Source organism: Anomaloglossus baeobatrachus, chromosome 10 (assembly GCF_048569485.1).
Source record: "Anomaloglossus baeobatrachus isolate aAnoBae1 chromosome 10, aAnoBae1.hap1, whole genome shotgun sequence".
In the NCBI taxonomy this organism is placed as follows: domain Eukaryota; kingdom Metazoa; phylum Chordata; class Amphibia; order Anura; family Aromobatidae; genus Anomaloglossus; species Anomaloglossus baeobatrachus.
The window spans coordinates 191863125-191884842 of NC_134362.1; the positions used below are offsets into that span (position 1 = coordinate 191863125).

Sequence of the window (21718 nt, forward strand, 5' to 3'; positions counted from 1 at the left end):
TCCAGACTGGCCAAGGAGGTCGTGGTACCCGGATCTGTGGCACCTCACGGTAGGCCAACCGTGGACACTACCAGACCGTCCAGATTTGCTGTCTCAAGGGCCGTTTTTCCATCTGAATTCTGCGGCCCTGAACCTGACTGTGTGGCCATTGAGTCCTGGATCCTAGCGGCCTCAGGTTTATCTCATGAAGTTGTTGCCACAATGAGACAGGCTAGAAAACCATCCTCAGCTAAGATCTATCACAGGACGTGGAAGATATTCTTAGCGTGGTGCTTGGCTCAAGGGTTTTCTCCCTGGCCATTTGCATTGCCAATTTTTCTTTCCTTCCTGCAGTCTGGGTTGGAAAAAGGTTTGTCGCTTAGCTCTCTTAAGGGTCAAGTCTCCGCGCTATCCGTATTCTTTCAGAAGCGCTTGGCACGGCTTTCTAAAGTACGCACGTTTCTCCAAGGAGTTTGTCATATCGTTCCTCCTTACAGACGGCCATTGGAACCCTGGGATCTGAACAAGGTTCTCATTGCTCTCCAGAAGCCGCCTTTCGAGCCTTTGAAAGAGGTTCCCCTTTCTCGGCTTTCACAAAAGGTAGTTTTTCTTGTGGCGGTCACGTCTCTTCGAAGAGTGTCCGAGCTAGCGGCGTTATCTTGCAAATCTCCCTTCCTGGTGTTTCACCAAGACAAGGTAGTACTGCGTCCAATTCCAGAGTTTTCTCCCAAGGTGGTTTCTTCCTTTCATCTCAATCAGGATATCACTTTGCCATCTTTGTGTCCGCATCCAGTTCACCAATTTGAAAAGGGTTTACATCTGTTGGACCTGGTGAGAGCACTCAGGATTTACATTTCTCGCACGGCGTCTCTACGCCGTTCTGATGCGCTCTTTGTCCTAGTCGCTGGGCAGCATAAGGGATCGCAAGCTTCCAAATCCACCCTGGCGCGGTGGATCAAGGAACCAATTCTTCACACATACCGTTCTGCTGGGCTTCCGATTCCATCTGGACTGAAGGCCCATTCTACCAGAGCCGTGGGTGCGTCCTGGGCATTGCGGCATCAGGCTACGGCTCAGCAAGTGTGCCAGGCGGCTACCTGGTCGAGTCTGCACACGTTTACCAAACACTATCAAGTGCATACCTACGCTTCGGCAGATGCCAGCCTAGGTAGACAGGTCCTTCAGGCGGCGGTGGCCCACCTGTAGGAAGAGGCTGTCTGACAGCCCGTTCATGTGGTATCTTTTTACCCACCCAGGGACTGCTTTTGGACGTCCCACTGTCTGGGTCTCCCAATTAGGAGCGAAAAAGAAGAAGGGAATTTTGTTTACTTACCGTAAATTCCTTTTCTTCTAGCTCCAATTGGGAGACCCAGCACCCGCCCTATTTGTTCTTAGGGTTTCGTTTTTCGGGTGCACATGTTGTTCATGTTGTTTCTTAAGTTCTCCGATCGTGTTATCGGATTGAATTTGTTTTTGAAACTGTTATTGGCTTTCCTCCTTCTTGCTTTGGTACTAAAACTGAGGAATCCGTACTCCTACGGGAAAGTGTATAGCCAGAAGGGGAGGGGCCTTACACTTTTAAGTGTAGTTCTTTGTGCGGCCTCCAGAGGCAGTAGCTATACACCCACTGTCTGGGTCTCCCAATTGGAGCTAGAAGAAAAGGAATTTACGGTAAGTAAACAAAATTCCCTTCATTTTCTATAAACATAAAAGTAAAACCAATAGAAAATGTAAAAATTCTGCAGTTGTAACACTATAGAAAATATTATGGCTGCCATTACTGTTCCTACAAAGGTGGTCCCCAGCTTACCAATAATCCTACAGTTGCAATCAAAATTATTCAACCCCCCCCCCCCTTTGCAAATGTTGGTTTTATTCATGAAATTCACAAACTTTCTGCTGTTTGTAAAGAACCAATGAAACAAAAACAATTTAAAACAACTAATATAACAAGTGATTCAGCAAATGCCGCGGTCTCAGAATTCTACAGTCCCCGCTGCACTGACCCCCGATATCTGCAAATCAGGTGTCTCAAGCATTAACCAAAGGGTTTCATTAGTTGCTTGCGATAAAACATCAACTACCTGGACTGTTCACAAAATTTGCTTGAAATGTTACTCTCCTCTTGCACCAAGGCCGTTCCAGCGCTGTCAGAACAGCCAGAGGGGGCGGCAGGTCACAACAGCCAGAAGGGGTGGCAGGTCATAACACACATAGGGACGTCAGAGGTCATAACAGCCAGAAGGGGAAGTAGGTTATATCAGCCAGGGGGGGGCGGCAGGTCACAACAGCCGGGGGGGGGAGGCAGGTCACAACAGCCGGGGGGGGGAGGCAGGTCACAACAGCCAGGGGGGGCGGCAGGTCACAACAGCCGGGGGGGTGGCAGGTCACAACAGCCAGGGGGGGGGCGGCAGGTCATAACACAGAGGGGCAGGAGGTCATAACAGCCAGGAGGGGCGGCAGGTCATAACACAGAGGGGCAGGAGGTCATAACACACAGAAGGGCAGTAGTCATAACAGCCAGGAGGCTGGTTGGCCATAACAAACAGAGGGGAAGCAGGTCATAACAGCAAGAAGGGGCAGCAGGTCATCACAAAGAGGCGGCAATCATAACACACAGAGAGGAAGCAGGTCATAACAGCCAGAGAGGCCTCTACTAGGTAATAAATTGTTCTTGTTTTTTTTTTTTTTTTGCAAAAAGCAGAAAGTTTGTAAATTTTGCTAATAAACCAAATATACAATGGGGGTGAAAGAAATAGACTTACAATCAATGGAAACCCTGCAATCAGTGTGAGGAGCCAGGGCTGCAAAACAACCCCTATAAATTGCTATTTTTACACTTTTGATTAATAATCATTTTAATTCTTTGATAAGATTTTATTTTATACAAATCCTTAAAAAAACAACATTGCACAATGGAAAATATAAGGCACATTACATGTATATACACAATGGATGGATAAGGGACATGGACTAGAATTCAATGGTGTTAATCGGCTTCTTTTTCTGGAGGCGAATGGTTCGGAAACCCTTAACAGCGAGAAAAGCGCTCATGAAGAAGGCAATGATGGCCATGCAAGCAAAGAGGGCGGCAGCGATGTCCGCCCCGTGTAGGGCGCAGGTGAAGCCTTGGTAGCCTTTGCTGGTGTATAGGGCTTCCCGGTCTTTGCACACCTGAGTGTTGTAAGCGTCCAGAAGGCGCTTGAAGTAGAAATAAAGCGCGGGCACGTAGCCCACGGCAATGGCGATGTCTAACCCGCACTCCACCAACAGGCACACCGGCCAGCGCCACGGGACCCGGAGAACACCGAGGAGGACCATAAGGCAACTGAAGGCCATCAGGGCGCCCCCGAAGGCCATGGAAGCGGTGACGGTGGGAAGCTTCAGATTGTAAAACTGGACGTCTAGCTGCTGAGCCTTCTCTCCGTCTGCACCGCTAAAGCCGCTGTAGGCCCCCCCAAACTGGTAATAATAGATTCCTCCCATGTTAGTGATGCCGGTGAAGCCCCCTGTGGAGCTGTAGGACACGGAGCAGCAGATCAGGATCAGCATGTTCAGCAGAACTTCCACAAGCTGACAGCAAGCTGAAAAGATGGAGACGTTAGAGGGTTAACACCGATCATAAGACAACAGGTAGCCAACTGCTCCACCAGGACCCGAAATCTGATTAATACCGCAGGACGAGCCAGGGCATGTGGTCAGGTAAAACCCTTCTCTACCGGCTGGGTGTCTGTTATTGTCTGCAGCGCTGATATCGGTGAGCAGCACTGCAGCCAATCAGTGAGCTCAGCAGCTTGTACTGTTCACCTAAGTAGAGCAGCCGAGCTCAGCGATTGGCTGCAGCGCTGTCGGATTGACATGATCACTGCAGGCGATAATAGACACGGAGAGCTGAGGGGTAGACTCAGGGAGCAGAGCTTGTTATTTAAAAAAAAAATTAAAGAGGATAAGGTTTTAGATTGTCAGCTCCGTTGCCGGCAGGAAGGAGATGTCATCTGTCCCATACAGACTATAGCAGCATTAATTCTGCTGGATAGCAGTTGGTTGTTTAGGAGTGATATTAATTAAAGAGGACTCGTCACCCGGGTCTACACTGGACAGTTTTTGCTCTTCTTTTATTCCCGCTGCTCCCAAGTATTAAAATTTTTGTTAATCCGCCATATGATATCAGAGATATGGGCTTTTTTATTTAGTGCTAATTATGTTTTTTTTTAGCAAGGGGGTGTGGTTCACAGGGTAAGAATGCAGAAGAGCCAAAATACCCGCCCCAGAGGATCCTATGAGATACACCCTAGAGGATGATCCTGTGAGCCATGCCCCAGCAGATCCCGTGAGCCACGCCCTAGAGATCCTCAGTCACACCCTGGATGATCCTGTGAACTCTGCCCAGGAGCATCCTGTGAGCCACGACCTAGAGATCCTGACTCACACCCTGAATGATCCTGTGAGCCACACCCAGGAGGATCCTGTGAGCCACGCCCTAGAGATCCTGAGTCACACCCTGAATGATCCTGTGAGCCACACCCAGGAGGATCCTGTGAGCCACGCCCCAGAGGATCCTGTGAGCCATGCCCTAGAGATCCTCAGTCATACCCTGGATGATACTGTGAGTCATACTCAGGAGGATCCTGTGAGTTACACCCCAAAGGATCCCATGAGTCACGCCCCAGATGATTCCGTGAGTCACACCCCAGAGGATTCTGTGAGCCACACCCCAGAGCTCACAGAATCCCCAGAGGATCCCATGAGACACGCCCTGGATGATCCTGTGAGCCATACCCAGGAGGATCCTGTGAGTCACGCCCTCATAATAACCAACATAAAAGTTATCACTGAATAAAAAGGCTTATACCTTTTGGAACCATGTGGCGGATTTCTGAAAAACTGAAACGAAATACTCAGTGGAGCAGCAGAAATAAATTGAAAGCAAAAACCACCTGGTTGTTCCAAGAATTACAACATATCACCTACCTATAAGATAGGATTGTTGCGGACTCTACCTTCTTCAGTCCCACAGACTGTGAATGGAAAGCTCGGCACATGCGCAACCATCAATTCAACTCCGGTTCTGATTGTGGTTTGAAGAACTTTTGTCTTATGATATCGGTAGGTGATAGGTTCACATTTTGGGAACACCCCTTTAAATAACATTCTATATGATCTGTGTGTGCATGGGTCACTTTAAAGGGTCCTTTCTCCCATCTGACGGGTAAGTTGCCTCCTTCATCCTCCGGCTGCTTTGTTATTTCTGTAGTTTATTTGCAAAAACATGGCAGACTTTCTTTTATGCTGTTTCAATTCGTTCCAATTTTTTTTTTCTAGATTTTCTTGATTAATGGCGCATGCCTATCACAGAAAGTGATGGCATACTGCCACAATATAACCATTAATGTAATCGGAGTAGGTCTCTGCTGTCTGTCCAGCCGTTCCAAGAATTGAAGGGACTGTTGGCAGCCGTGGTTTATGGTTTACCACTGCAGCCCCTCACAGTTGTTGCACCAGGGTCCCATAGAGAGACCACCGCGGGAGATTTACATATTCTAGCGCTAAAGAAATATGGGCAACCAATCAGGTAGATGCTTTCACTTATCAAAGCACCCCTGAAAAATGAAAGCTGGAATATGATTGGTTCATATAAGTAACAACTCCATTTTTGTTGAGGTTTTTTTGCAGCAGTTTTAGTATTGTTCTCCAATGTTGTTGGTGTTGCAGCTTTTACGATTACTCTAAGGGTCACCGTGAGAGGCTAAGGAGGTAGGAAGAAATTTGAAATAGGAACAAAAATTAACATACCCTTTAAAGAGGACCTGTCACGTGCTCAAAAACTTAGTTAAATACCTTGTAAAAATCCTCGAGCCCCCCTGATTCTGCTGCTCTTTTCCGTTTTTCGTTACGTCGCTCTATTGCGGAGATATTCACAGTTGATACTTCTGAAGCGTAATATGTGAAATCTCCGTTTTTTTCAGAGTATTCTCTGGGGCGGAGCACTTTCACCCCCCCCTACCAAATGCGGCCAATCACATCTCGGCAGCATCTGAGACTTCTATACTATTAGATCAGCTACCGAGCTGTGATTAGTAGCTTTTAGGAGGGAGGGGTGAAGGTATACACCCCTAGAGAAGACTCTGAAGAAACGCCCAGTTGGACTGCAAGCAGAGATTTCACCTAGTGCGCTCCAGTAACAAATGTGAATATCTCAGCAATGGAGCGACGCAGAGCGAAACGGAAAACAGTGGCAGAATCAGGAGGGCTCAGGGATTATTACAAAGTAATTCATTTTTTTTCACTGCTATCAGAAACTGACCACCATGTGGCTGTCTAGCTGTTGCAAAATTCCATTTCCCACCGTACCCGGGCATGTATGGTGGGAGTTGTAGTTTTGTACCTGCAGATAAACCAGAGGTTGGAAAACACTGATAGAAACGCACAAGATCCAGGCTTATCTTGGTTAGATTGATACTTGCCTTCCATTTCACAAGACATAATTATGAGTAATTATGAGTGTTAACATGCAAATAAAAATACCAGAAGAAATGCAGTAAGCGGAGACCGACTCAAGGTGCAAAGTCCTGGAAATAGCAGCGATCGAAGTCTGTGGACTTCGAACACAGCGAGAAAGGAAAGGACAAACAAGAGGACACCGGCATGCTGGGGGTAGTAGTTCCATATACTCAAGAATGGAGTAATCTGTAAGACCTTTCTGTAAAAACAGGTGTAAGCCGAAGATTTGGGGGAATGCCCCAAACATGAAGCCAAAGACGGATGCCACTGTCTACCATACTATGGCACGTCAACAGCAAAAAAACTGAAGATCAAGGGGCTTATTCATTAATCAGCGTGTGCCAAAAATCTGATTAACAAATTACTGAAACGTGGCAAAAAATTTGTGCAACTTGTAGGTTTCTTTCCACTTTTTGAAAAGTGTGCGGACATCTGTAGAGGGGCCTGGCTGAGCGCTGCCCGAAAAAAAATGACTACATTTTCATGATTTCAGCTCCTGAGAGTCCTCCTAAAAATAGGGTTTAAAGTCCACAGTGTCAGGTCAAGGCAGTAAAAGCATATTTTGAGAAAAGTCAGCTGAACCCCAAGATATTGACAGTACCGCCCGGCCATCTGATGTGTATAGGGGCCTCCTGACTCGGAGAAGGATCAGGAAGTTGGAATTTGGCAGTTGGAATTTTTGTTTGCAGTTACAGAGGAGTCCGTCCGCCACTTTGTCCACACTCCCAGCTAAAAACGCATGAACTCACTGACAGCCATAGCTTGTGCATGGCCAGGTGGCTGGAGCCGAGCATTTGTGCCCAGTGCTTATAAGCATTGGTCACACATGCTCAGCACTGCTTCAATCACACACAAGACTTTGGACCCCCTGTCCCAAAGATTGGACCCCCATCAATCACTCCAGCAATTTGCAGGACTTTGGTCCATCAGCCGTGTCAGTATCCTGTGGTCGCAGGATGGAAGCTCTGAGAACCTCTACTGACCTGACGGCATCTGCGGCTCTTCTTTTGGACATGCGTCTTCTCCAATCATACAGAAGACTTTGGACCCCCTGTCCCAGAGATTCGACACCCAGCAGTCACTAAAGATGGTGCAAACAATTTGCAGGACCCCGCTCCATCAACCGTGTCAGTAACCTGCGGCCGCATTATGGAAGCTCGGAGAACCTCTACTAACCTGATGGCATCTGCGGCTCTTCTTTTGGACATGTGACTTCTCCAATCACACAGAAGACTTTGGACCCCCTGTCCCAGAAGTTCTACATCCAGAAATCACTAAAGATGGTGCAAATCAATTTGCAGGACCCCGATCCATCAACCGTATCAGTAGCCGGTGGCCGTAGGATGGGAGCTCGGAGACCCTCAACTGACCTGACGGCATCTGCGGCTCTTCTTTTGGACATGCATCTTCTCAAGCACACAGAAGACTCTGAACCCCCTGTCCCTAAAGTTCGACACAAAGCAATCACTAAAGATGGTGCAAATTAATTTGCAGGACCACGATCCATCAACCGTGTCAGTAGCCGGTGGCCGCAGAATGGGAGCTTGGAGAACCTCCACTGACCTGACGGCATATGCGGCTCTTCTTTTGGACATGCGTCTTCTCCGATCACACAGAGGACTTTGGACCCCCTGTCCCGGAGGTTGGACCTCCAGCAATCACTAAGGATGGTGCTAATCAATTTGCAGGACTCTGGTCCATCAGCCGTGTCAGTAACCTGGACAGGAGCTTGGAGAACCTCTACTGACTTAACAACATCTGTTGCTCTTATTTTGGACATGCGTCTTCTCCAATCACACAGAAGACTTTGGACTCCCTGCCCGAGAGGTTGGGCCACCAGCAATCACTAAAGAGGGTGCAAATCAATTTGCAGGACTCCAGTCCATCAGCCGTGTCAGGAGCCTGTGGCCGCAGGATGGAAGCTCGGAGAACCTCTACTGACCTGACAGCATCTGCGGCTCTTCTTTTGGACATGCAACGTCGTTTCAGGTTGGTTAATCAAAAACAAAGCCATGGATGCCGTCATTTAAAACGAGGTGGTTCCCAAGGCTCCGGTGAAGCGGCTACAGAATACGGACGTCATCGATGTACCTGGTCAATTTGCACCAATCCGAGTATGTTATTAACTGGATGGCATCTTCAAGGGTGCAGATTTGGCAGATATTAAAAGTACATTTTAGTCCAGCGATGCGACTGATGTTGCGGCACAGAACAGATAATGGGGTCACTGACGTCATTATGTAATGACAGCTCATTAGATGGAGGAATCGGTGCATTATTTGCCTACAGTACGGTATTTTCCTCTTTGCGGAGATCAGGACATGCAGTTCTGCACAAATCAGGAGGGAGCTGTATCCGCGCTCCTGGAAATTTCCTCTGATTTCATTAGAAGAACAATGGAGAAGAAAGCGAGCGGGGCAGACGGGTTTTTTGAGGTTTGTACAGAATACTGCAAAAAAAAACATTAATCACAGCATGAAGAGGAAAAGCCACTTTAGGAGGACGGAGGTCGCTCCTGTTTTAGCTTCCGGAATGTTATCTACAGTATACACCGATTCTGCGTCTGTATGGGGCAATACAAAACTATAATCCCAGGAAATAAAGGGTTACATTCATCTGTAGTATACGATGTTACTCTACAAGTATCTCACCTCGGCCGGTGCACAGGTATCTGCACTTGTGGCAATCTAAGATGCCGCCTTCTCTTTCAGCTTCATAATATTCCAGATCGTGGAACTCGGGGCCATGGGGAGAAAAAGACCTGGAGGGGAATCGTTATAAAGATTAGGAGCACCAATGAGTAAGAAGGACGTATGAAGAAATCACAAAGATGGACAACTCCATAAATACTGCCCCCTATGTACAAGAATCTAACTACTATAATACTGCCCCCTATATACAAGAATATAACTACTATAATACTGCTCCTATGTACAAGAATATAACTAATATAATACTGCCCCCTATGTACAAGAATATAACTACTATAATACTGCTCCTATGTACAAGAATATAACTACTATAATACTGCTCCTATGTACAAGAATATAACTACTATAATACTGCCCCTATGTACAAGAATATAACTACTATAATACTGTCCTCTATGTACAAGAATATAACTACTATAATACTGCTCCCTATGTACAAGAATATAACTACTATAATACTGCCCCTATGTACAAGAATATAACTACTATAATACCGCCCCTATGTACAAGAATATAACTACTATAATACTGCCCCCTATATACAAGAATATAACTACTATAATACTGCTCCTAAGTACAAGAATATAACTACTATAATACTGCCCCTTATGTACAAGAATATAACTACTATAATACTGCTCCTATGTACAAGAATATAACTACTATAATACTGCCCCTATGTACAAGAATATAACTATAATACTGCCCCTATGTACAAGAATATAACTACTATAATACTGCCCCTATATACAAGAATATAACTACTATAATAGTGCCCCTATGTACAAGAATATAACTACTATAATACCGCCCCTATGTACAAGAATATAACTACTATAATACCGCCCCTATGTACAAGAATATAACTACTATAATACCGCCCCTATGTACAAGAATATAACTACTATAATACTGCCCCCTATATACAAGAATATAACTACTATAATACTGCCCCTAAGTACAAGAATATAACTACTATAATACTGCCCCTATGTACAAGAATATAACTACTATAATACTGCCCCTATGTACAAGAATATAACTACTATAATACTGCTCCTATGTACAAGAATATAACTATAATACTGCCCCTATGTACAAGAATATAACTACTATAATACTGCCCCTATATACAAGAATATAACTACTATAATACTGCTCCCTATATACAAGAATATAACTACTATAATACTGCTCCTATGTACAAGAATATAACTACTATAATACTGCTCCTATGTACAAGAATATAACTACTATAATACTGCTCCTATGTACAAGAATATAACTACTATAATACTGCTCCTATGTACAAGAATATAACTACTATAATACTGCCCCTATGTACAAGAATATAACTACTATAATACTGCCCCCTATGTACAAGAATATAACTACTATAATACTGCCCCTATGTACAAGAATATAGCTACTATAATACTGCCCCATATACAAGAATATAACTACTATAATACTGCCCCCTATGTACAAGAATATAACTACTATAATACTGCCCCCTATGTACAACAATATAACTACTATAATACCGCCCATATGTACAAGAATATAACTACTATAATACTGCCCCCTATGTACAACAATATAACTACTATAATACTACCCCTATGTACAAGAATATAGCTACTATAATACTGCCCCATATACAAGAATATAACGACTATAATACTGCCCCATATACAAGAATATAACTACAATAATACTGCCCCTATGTACAAGAATATAACTACTATAATACTGCCCAATGTACAAGAATATAACTACTATAATACTGCCCCTATGTTCAAGAATATAACTACTATAATACTGCCCCTATGTACAAGAATATAACTACTATAATACTGCTCCCTATGTGCAAGAATATAACTACTATAATACTACCCCCTATGTACAAGAATATAACTACTATAATACTGCTCCTATGTACAAGAATATAACTACTATAAAACGGCCCCCTATGTACAAGAATATAACTACTATAATACTGCTCCTATGTACAAGAATGTAACTACTATAATACTGCTCCCTATGTACAAGAATATAACTACTATAATACTGCTCCCTATGTAGAAGAATATAACTACTATAATACTACCCCCTATGTACAAGAATGAAGGGAATTTTGTTTACTTACCGTAAATTCCTTTTCTTCTAGCTCCAATTGGGAGACCCAGACAATTGGGTGTATAGGCTATGCCTCCGGAGGTCGCACAAAGTATTACACTTAAAAGTGTTAAGCCCCTCCCCTTCTGCCTATACACCCCCCGTGCTCCCACGGGCTCCTCAGTTTTGGTGCAAAAGCAAGAAGGAGGAAAAAGAATTATAAACTGGTTTAAAGTAACTTCAATCCGAAGGAATATCGGAGAACTGAAACCATTCAACATGAACAACATGTGTACACAAAAAAACAGGGGCGGGCGCTGGGTCTCCCAATTGGAGCTAGAAGAAAAGGAATTTACGGTAAGTAAACAAAATTCCCTTCTTCTTTGTCGCTCCATTGGGAGACCCAGACAATTGGGACGTCCAAAAGCAGTCCCTGGGTGGGTAAAATAATACCTCGTAAGAGAGCCGTAAAACGGCCTCTTCCTACAGGTGGGCAACCGCCGCCTGAAGGACTCGCCTACCTAGGCTGGCATCCGCCGAAGCATAGGTATGCACCTGATAGTGTTTCGTGAAAGTGTGCAGGCTCGACCAGGTAGCCACCTGACACACCTGCTGAGCCGTAGCCTGGTGCCTCAAAGCCCAGGACGCGCCCACGGCTCTGGTAGAATGGGCCTTCAGCCCTGAGGGAACCGGAAGCCCAGCCGAACGGTAGGCTTCGAGAATTGGCTCCTTGATCCACCGAGCCAAGGTTGATTTGGAAGCCTGTGACCCTTTACGCTGGCCAGCGACAAGGACAAAGAGTGCATCCGAGCGGCGCAGGGGCGCCGTACGAGAAATGTAGAGTCTGAGTGCTCTCACCAGATCTAACAAGTGCAAATCCTTTTCACATTGGTGAACTGGATGAGGACAAAAAGAAGGTAAGGAGATATCCTGATTGAGATGAAAGGGGGATACCACCTTAGGGAGAAATTCCGGAACCGGACGCAGAACCACCTTGTCCTGGTGAAAAACCAGGAAAGGGGCTTTGCATGACAGCGCTGCTAGCTCAGACACTCTCCGAAGTTAAGTGACTGCTACTAGAAAAACCACTTTCTGTGAAAGGCGTGAGAGAGAAATATCTCTCATTGGCTCGAATGGTGGTTTCTGAAGAACCAGCAGCACCCTGTTCAGATCCCAGGGTTCTAACGGCCGCTTGTAAGGAGGAACGATGTGACAAACCCCCTGCAGGAACGTGCGTACCTGTGGAAGTCTGGCTAGGCGCTTCTGGAAAAACACAGAGAGCGCTGAGACTTGTCCCTTAAGGGAGCCGAGCGACAAACCCTTTTCCAGTCCAGATTGAAGGAAGGACAGAAAAGTGGGCAAGGCAAAAGGCCAGGGAGAAAAACCCTGAGCAGAGCACCACGACAGGAAAATTTTCCACGTCCTGTGGTAGATCTTGGCGGACGTTGGTTTCCTAGCCTGTCTCATAGTGGCAATGACGTCTTGAGATAACCCTGAAGACGCTAGGATCCAGGACTCAATGGCCACACAGTCAGGTTGAGGGCCGCAGAATTCAGATGGAAAAACGGCCCTTGAGATAGCAAGTCTGGTCGGTCTGGTAGTGCCCACGGTTGGCCGACCGTGAGATGCCACAGATCCGGGTACCACGACCGCCTCGGCCAGTCTGGAGCGACGAGGATGACGCGGCGGCAGTCAGCCCTGATCTTGCGTAACACTCTGGGCAACAGTGCCAGCGGAGGAAACACATAAGGGAGCTGAAACTGCGACCAATCCTGAACTAAGGCGTCTGCCGCCAGAGCTCTGGGATCTTGAGACCGTGCCATGAACATTGGTATCTTGTTGTTGTGCCGGGACGCCATGAGGTCGACGTCCGGCACCCCCCAGCAGCAACAGATCTCCTGAAACACGTCCGGGTGAAGGGACCATTCCCCTGCGTCCATGCCCTGGCGACTGAGATAATCTGCTTCCCAGTTTTCCACGCCTGGAATGTGAACTGCAGAGATGGTGGAGGCCGTGGCTTCCACCCACATCAAAATCCGCCGGACTTCCTGGAAGGCTTGCCGACTGCGTGTGCCGCCTTGGTGGTTGATGTATGCCACCGCTGTGGAGTTGTCCGACTGAATTCGGATCTGCTTGCCTTCCAGCCACTGCTGGAACGCTTTCAGGGCAAGATACACTGCCCATATTTCCAGAACATTGATCTGAAGCGAGGACTCTTGCTGGGTCCACGTACCCTGAGCCCTGTGGTGGAGAAAAACCGCTCCCCACCCTGACAGACTCGCGTCCGTCGTAACCACCTCCCAGGATGGGGGTAGGAAGGATTTCCCCTTCGATAATGAAGTGGGAAGAAGCCACCACCGAAGGGAAGCTTTGGTCGCCTGAGAGAGGGAGACGTTCCTGTCGAGGGACGTCGGCTTCCTGTCCCATTTGCGTAGGATGTCCCATTGAAGAGGACGCAGGTGAAACTGCGCGAAAGGAACTGCCTCCATTGCTGCCACCATCTTCCCCAGGAAGTGCATGAGGCGCCTCAAGGGGTGTGACTGGCCTTGAAGGAGAGATTGTACCCCTGTCTGTAGTGACCGCTGCTTGATCAGCGGAAGCTTCACTATCGCTGAGAGGGTATGAAACTCCATGCCAAGGTATGTGAGCGATTGGGCCGGTGTCAGATTTGACTTTGGAAAATTGATGATCCACCCGAAACTCTGGAGAGTCTCCAGGGTAGCGTCGAGGCTGTGTTGGCATGCCTCTTGAGAGGGTGCCTTGATCAGGAGATCGTCCAAGTAAGGGATCACCGAGTGACCCTGAGAGTGGAGGACCGCTACTACAGTAGCCATAACCTTGGTGAAAACCCGTGGGGCTGTTGCCAGGCCGAACGGCAGTGCCACGAACTGCAGGTGTTCGTTTTCTATGGCGAAGCGCAAGAAGCGCTGGTGCTCTGGAGCAATCGGTACGTGGAGATAAGCATCTTTGATATCGATTGATGCAAGGAAATCTCCTTGGGACATTGAGGCGATGACGGAGCGGAGGGATTCCATCCGGAACCGCCTGGTCGTTACGTGTTTGTTGAGAAGTTTCAGGTCCAGGACAGGACGGAAAGACCCGTCCTTCTTTGGGACCACAAACAAGTTGGAGTAAAAACCGTGGCCCTGTTGCTGAAGAGGAACAGGGACCACCACTCCTTCTGCCTTCAGAGTGCCCAGCGCCTGCAGAAGAGCCTCGGCTCGCTCGGGAGGCGGGGATGACCTGACGAATCGAGTCGGGGGACGAGAGGTGAACTCTATCTTGTAACCGTGAGACAGAATGTCTCTCACCCAACGGTCTTTTACCCGTGGCAGCCAGGCGTCGCAAAAGCGGGAGAGCCTGCCACCGACCGAAGATGCGGAGTGAGGAGGCCGAAAGTCATGAGGAAGCCGCTTTGGTAGCGGCACCTCCGGTGGCCTTTTTAGGACGTGACGTAGACCGCCATGCGTCAGAGTTCCTTTGATCTTTCTGAGGCCTTTTGGACGAGGAGAATTGAGACCTGCCCGCGCCTCGAAAGGACCGAAACCTCGACTGCCCCTTCCTCTGTTGGGGTATGTTCGGTTTGGGCTGGGGTAAGGATGTATCCTTTCCCTTGGATTGTTTGATGATTTCATCCAAACGCTCGCCAAACAATCGGTCGCCAGAAATTGGCAAACTGGTTAAGCGCTTTTTGGAAACAGAATCTGCCTTCCATTCCCGTAGCCACAAGGCCCTGCGGAGTACCACCGAATTGGCGGCTGCAACCGCCGTACGGCTCGCAGAGTCCAGGACAGCATTAATAGCGTAAGACGCAAATGCCGAGGTCTGAGTGGTTATGGACGCCACCTGTGGCGCGGACGTGCGTGTGGCTGCGTCAATTTGCGCTTGACCTGCTGAGATAGCTTGTAGCGCCCATATGGCTGCGAACGCTGGGGCAAAAGAAGCGCCGATAGCTTCATAGATGGATTTCAACCAGAGTTCCATCTGCCTGTCAGTGGCATCTTTGAGTGAAGCCCCATCTTCCACTGCAAGTATGGATCTAGCTGCCAGTCTGGAGATTGGAGGATCCACTTTGGGACACTGAGCCCAACTTTTGACCACGTCAGGGGGAAAAGGATAACGTGTATCCTTAAGGCGCTTAGAAAAACGCTTATCTGGACAAGCATGGTGATTCTGGACTGCCTCTCTGAAATCAGAGTGGTCCAGAAACATACTCGGTGTACGCTTGGGAAACCTGAAACGGAATTTCTCCTGCTGAGAAGCTGACTCCTCCACTGGAGGAGCTGAGGGAGAAATATCCAACATACGATTGATGGACGCAATAAGGTCGTTCACTATGGCGTCCCCGTCCGGAGTATCAAGATTGAGAGCGGCCTCAGGATCAGAATCCTGATCAGCTGTCTCCGCATCATCAACCAGAGATTCCCCCCTCTGAGACCCTGCACAATATGATGATGTCGAGGGAAAATCTAAGCGAGCTCGCTTAGTCGGTCTGGGGCTGGGGTCTGTGTCAGAACCCTCAGCCTGGGATCCATGAGATACCCCGGGAGGACATTGTTGGTCCAGCTGAGGTGGGCCAGGGAACAAAGATTCAACAGAGTCCCTGTGCTGAGATACCGGCCTGGACTGCAAGGCTTCTAGTATCTTAGCCATAGTCTCAGAGAGTTTTGCAAACTCCGTCCCTGTCACCTGAACAGTGTTAGCAGGTGGCTCCCCCTGGGCCCCCCCTAGCAGAGGCTCCGGCTGAGTAAGTGCCACAGGGGCCGAACAGTGCACACAATGAGGGTCAGTGGAACCTGCCGGTAGCGGGGTCGTACATGCGGCGCAGGCAGCATAATAAGCCTGTGTTTTGGCACCCCTGCCTTTCGTGGGTGCCATGCTATTATCTTCCCTGAGTAACACAATAGGGTATATAGCCAGAAATCAACTGTGCACCATACAGTGTAAAACATATCGACCGTGGAAAGCTTCAAGAGGAACCTCAAGACCCACCTCTTCCAACAAGCCTACAACCTACAATAGCCCTCAGCCCAGTAGACCACTGCGCAACCAGCTCTGTCCTCACCTATTGTACCATCACCCATTCCCTGTAGACTGTGAGCCCTCGCGGGCAGGGTCCTCTCTCCTCCTATACCAGTCTGTCTTGTACCGTTAATGATTGTTGTACGTATACCCTCTTTCACTTGTAAAGCGCCATGGAATAAATGGCGCTATAATAATAAATAATAATAATAATAATAATATATACCATAAACATATAATGTTACACTACTGCACAATGGGGCTAGCACCACAGGTGCTGCTTACCACCCGCCTAAAGCGGTTGTGAGGCCACCAGAGTCCCTGCCTGGGTCTCCCAGACTTTGTCCCCCTCTGCAGCGTCCGAGGAGCTGACAGGAATGGCTGCCGGCGTCCTGAGGAGAGGAGGGAGCCGTGGGCGTGACCCAGAAAGAGCGGGAACTGGTGCCCGCACTGTGCACAGTGAGAGGGGTGGAGTATGCAAAGCATGCTCCAGCCCTCAGTGCTGCTCGTTCTGTGCAGCGTCCCGCCCTTCCCCTGCCTGTCAGGGCTGTGGGCGGGAGGAAAGGAAACTAGGCCGCAAAAAGCCGGGGACTCTAGTAATAAACGCAGCCGCCGTAAAAGCGCGGCCGGCGTGAAAGTCCCCGGCGCACTACAAGTCCCAGCCGCGCCGCAGTGTTTCCATGGCCGCGGCGGTCAGTGCGGCAGTCCCTATACATAAACACACTCAGCAACGCTGAGTGTGTAATGGCACATATTAACCCGGTCAGCGCCGCGGTCCCCGGTGCACTAGCACACCCAGCAAAGCTGGAGTGTTGCTGTGCGCTGTCCCCAAAGGGATACAGAGTACCTCCAAGTAGCAGGGCCATGTCCCTGAACGATACCCGGCTCCTATCCAGCAGGCTCCACAGGAGTTGTGGATGAAGCACGGTCTCAGTGCCTGGAGACCGATAGGATCCCACTTCACCCAGAGCCCTGAGGGGGATGGGGAAGGAAAACAGCATGTGGGCTCCAGCCTCCGTACCCGCAATGGATACCTCAACCTTACAACACCACCGACAAGAGTGGGGTGAGAAGGGAGCATGCTGGGGGCTCTATATGGGCCCACTTTTCTTCCATCCGACATGGTCAGCAGCTGCTGCTGACCAATCTGTGGAGCTGTGCGTGCGTGTCTGACCTCCTTCGCACAAAGCAAAAAACTGAGGAGCCCGTGGGAGCACGGGGGGTGTATAGGCAGAAGGGGAGGGGCTTAACACTTTTAAGTGTAATACTTTGTGCGACCTCCGGAGGCATAGCCTATACACCCAATTGTCTGGGTCTCCCAATGGAGCGACAAAGAAATAACTACTATAATACTGCTCCTATGTACAAGAATATAACTACTATAATACTGCTCCTATGTACAAGAATATAACTACTATAATACTGCTCCTATGTACAAGAATATAACTACTATAATACTGCTCCTATGTACAAGAATATAACTACTATAATACTGCTCCTATGTACAAGAATATAACTACTATAATACTGCCCCTATGTACAAGAATATAACTACTATAATACTGCTCCCTATGTACAAGAATATAACTACTATAATACTGCCCCTATGTACAAGAATATAACTACTATAATACTGCCCCTATGTACAAGAATATAACTACTATAATGCTGCTCCCTATGTAGAAGAATATAACTACTATAATACTGTTCCTATGTACAGGAATATAACTACTATAATACTGCTCCTATGTACAAGAATATAACTACTATAATACTGCTCCCTATGTACAAGAATATAACTACTATAATACTGCTCCTATGTACAAGAATATAACTACTATAATACTGTTCCTATGTACAAGAATATAACTACTATAATACTGCCCCTATTTACAAGAATATAACTACTATAATACTGCTCCTATGTACAAGAATATAACTACTATAATACTGCCTTTCCGATGTAGGGGTTGTGTTTTGCACTCACCTCTCAGACGAGTAGTAACGTTCTGGCTCCTTTTTGTTCATAGAGAGTCCATGTTGGTCTACACTTTGCACATAGCTTTCTGGGTGTCTTTCCCGCTCTTCCAGTCGGTTGCGGCTCCTCTCTCTGTGGTGATGGCTCCTTTCCTCGTATCCGCTGGGGCTCCTCTCTATGTAATACCCGTCTCTATCCTCATAGCGGCTGCGGCTCCTATCCGCCTCGTATCTGCTGTGTCCCCCGCCATCGTAGTGCCGGTCCCTGCTCCTATTCTGGTCCCCGTGGTACCTCTCTCTTTCTTGATGGTGGTCCCGACTCCTGTCTTCGCGGGGCCTGTTCTGCCTCCGTTCTCCGTGGTGCTCGTCTCTTTCCCGGGGCCGGTTCTGGCTGCACTCGTGGTGGCTCCGGTTTGGATTCCTCTCCCCGGTATATCCATTTGGAGTGTCGTGTGTATTGGGACGACTGCTGCGCTGCTCGGATCGGTGCTTCCTCGGTGCTCGGCTCTCCCCATCGCCCGGATAGGGACCATTATCCACCATTCTCAGACCTGAAATAAGCAAGAATGGACGACCCCTTTAAGTGATTGAATCTTTCATGCAGACTTATTCAGTGGTCCACAGACAACTTTCTAAGTGGGTCACAGCCCTGCGCCCATTGCAATAACACTAATCATCAACACATCCAAAAAAAGGAGGCTACAATTTGGACAGCCCCTCCAACAGATGGGCGGGGGACGCACGTGTCTATTACAACTATTCTCCCTGCATCCAACATGATGTTTTCCTAAACCGCTCCTAAAGGGTGCAGGAGGGGTAGGACGCGTGCACCCCCTCCAAAAATCCAGCATTTATACTATAGTGCCGATACTCATTATAGGGAACCACAATATGACAAACAAGTCTTGTGCAGCCCCCCCGCAATGTGGACCCTTACTAATCTGTACAAGTCCTGTGCAGCCCCCGGCAATGTGGACCCTTCTAATCTGCACAAGTCCTGTGCAGCCCCCCGGCAATGTGGACCCTTCTAATCTGCACAAGTCCTGTGCAGCCCCCGGCAATGTGGACCCTACTAATCTGCACAAGTCCTGTACAGCCCCCGGCAATGTGGACCCCTTCTAATCTGCACAAGTCCTGTGCAGCCCCCTGGCAATGTGGACCCTTCTAATCTGCACAAGTCCTGTGCAGCCCCCCGGCAATGTGGACCCTTCTAATCTGCACAAGTCCTGTGCAGCCCCCCGGCAATGTGGACCCTTCTAATCTGCACAAGTCCTGTGCAGCCCCCTGGCAATGTGGACCCCTACTAATCTGTACAAGTCATGTACAGCCCCCGGCAATGTGGACCCCTTCTAATCTGCACAAGTCCTGTGCAGCCCCCCGGCAATGTGGACCCTTCTAATCTGCACAAGTCCTGTGCAGCCCCCCGGCAATGTGGACCCTTCTAATCTGCACAAGTCCTGTGCAGCCCCCCGGCAATGTGGACCGTTCTAATCTGCACAAGTCCTGTGCAGCCCCCCGGCAATGTGGACCCTTCTAATCTGCACAAGTCCTGTGCAGCCCCCTGGCAATGTGGACCCCCTACTAATCTGCACAAGTCCTGTGCAGCCCCCCGGCAATGTGGACCCTTCTAATCTGCACAAGTCCTGTGCAGCCCCCCGGCAATGTGGACCCTTCTAATCTGCACAAGTCCTGTGCAACCCCCGGCAATGTGGACCCCTACTAATCTGCACAAGTCCTGTACAGCCCCCGGCAATGTGGACCCCTTCTAATCTGCACAAGTCCTGTACAGCCCCCGGCAATGTGGACCCTTCTAATCTGCACAAGTCCTGTACAGCCCCCGGCAATGTGGACCCTTCTAATCTGCACAAGTCCTGTGCAGCCCCCCGGCAATGTGGACCCCTTCTAATCTGCACAAATCCTGTGCAACCCCCTGGCAATGTGGACCCTTCTAATCTGCACAAGTCCTGTACAGCCCCCGGCAATGTGGACCCTTCTAATCTGCACAAGTCCTGTGCAGCCCCCTGGCAATGTGGACCCCTACTAATCTGCACAAGTCCTGTACAGCCCCCGGCAATGTGGACCCCTTCTAATCTGCACAAGTCCTGTACAGCCCCCGGCAATGTGGACCCTTCTAATCTGCACAAGTCCTGTACAGCCCCCGGCAATGTGGACCCTTACTAATCTGTACAAGTCCTGTGCAGCCCCCGCCATGTGGACCCCTTCTAATCTGCACAAGTCCTGTGTAGCCCCCCGCCATGTGGACCCCTTCTAATCTGCACAAGTCCTGTGTAGCCCCCCGCCATGTGGACCCCTTCTAATCTGCACAGGTTCTGCCAGTGCAAGGTCCATAGAAACCTCCAGCGCCATGTTTTCTTGTATAATCGTGGGAAGAAGACGTCAGTCCTCCCCCCTCCCCATAGAGACACCTTCACCATTCACTAAATCTCTGGACAATTGTCACCATGATCATTAGTCTGAAGACGTCAAGTGCAAACACCGAGGCAGAAACCAGAAATGAGTGCTTTATCTGTGTTTTTCATGTATAAAAAAATTCACCCAAAATCTCTTTGGGGTTTTTTAGGGATCGAGTAGTTTGTAAAAAAAAAAAAATGGAGACATGTTCATTTTTCATCTAAGTCATGAATCAAAATCACCCATGTAAGTCTATGGGTCCATGAAAATCACAGATAGCACGTGGATGCCATCGGTGTATAATGCATGCGCTGTCCATTTTTTAAAGAGAACTTGTTCCCATGTAAACTAACAGCCCCTCTTTTAAAAACTCTTATGCATCAATCCAGCAATCTGTGCTGAAGCCTCCGCTACCCTGCAGATCCGTGACAATACGTTTTATAATTGTCCACATCATATGCTAATCATCGTGGTATGGTGGATGTCACCAGTCTGTGCTCGAAGCCTTCTCTCTTCCGTCTTATGTGTCTAATGATGAGCAGGCACTACCATGCTCGGGTGCTCAGTACTGGTAACTAGTGATGAGCGGGCACTACCATGCTCGGGTGCTCAGTACTGGTAACTAGTGATGAGCGGGCACTACCATGCTCAGGTGCTCAGTACTGGTAACTAGTGATGAGCAGGCACTACCATGCTCGAGTGCTCAGTACTCGTAACTAGTGATGAGCGGGCACTACCATGCTCAGGTGCTCAGTACTCGTATCTAGTGATGAGCGGGCACTACCATGCTCGGGTGCTCAGTACTGGTAACTAGTGATGAGCGGGCACTACCATGCTCGGGTGCTCAGTACTGGTAACTAGTGATGAGCGGGCACTACCATGCTCGGGTGCTCAGTACTGGTAACTAGTGATGAGCGGGCACTACCATGCTCGGGTGCTCAGTACTAGTAACTAGTGATGAGCGGGCACTACCATGCTCGGGTGCTCAGTACTGGTAA

At 48.4% G+C, this 21718-nt stretch overlaps 1 protein-coding gene across 2 annotated transcripts in view; it reads right to left on the reverse strand.

Annotated features, from left to right (window-relative positions):
- MARVELD3 (MARVEL domain containing 3) overlaps positions 1–21718 on the reverse strand; it is a 29806-nt gene that overhangs the window by 6422 nt on the left and 1666 nt on the right. Inside the window, exons 2-4 of one of the 2 annotated variants that reach the window (XM_075326043.1) lie at positions 18319–18859; positions 9132–9241; positions 2871–3563 (exon numbers count right to left, since the gene is read on the reverse strand). In XM_075326043.1, coding sequence (XP_075182158.1) covers positions 2953–3563; positions 9132–9241; positions 18319–18851 — 1254 coding nt within the window. In that variant the 5' untranslated portion in view covers positions 18852–18859 and the 3' untranslated portion in view covers positions 2871–2952. Of the gene's footprint in view, positions 1–2870; positions 3564–9131; positions 9242–18318; positions 18860–21718 lie in introns of those variants that run through there. The other variant, XM_075326044.1, reaches the window with a different exon arrangement.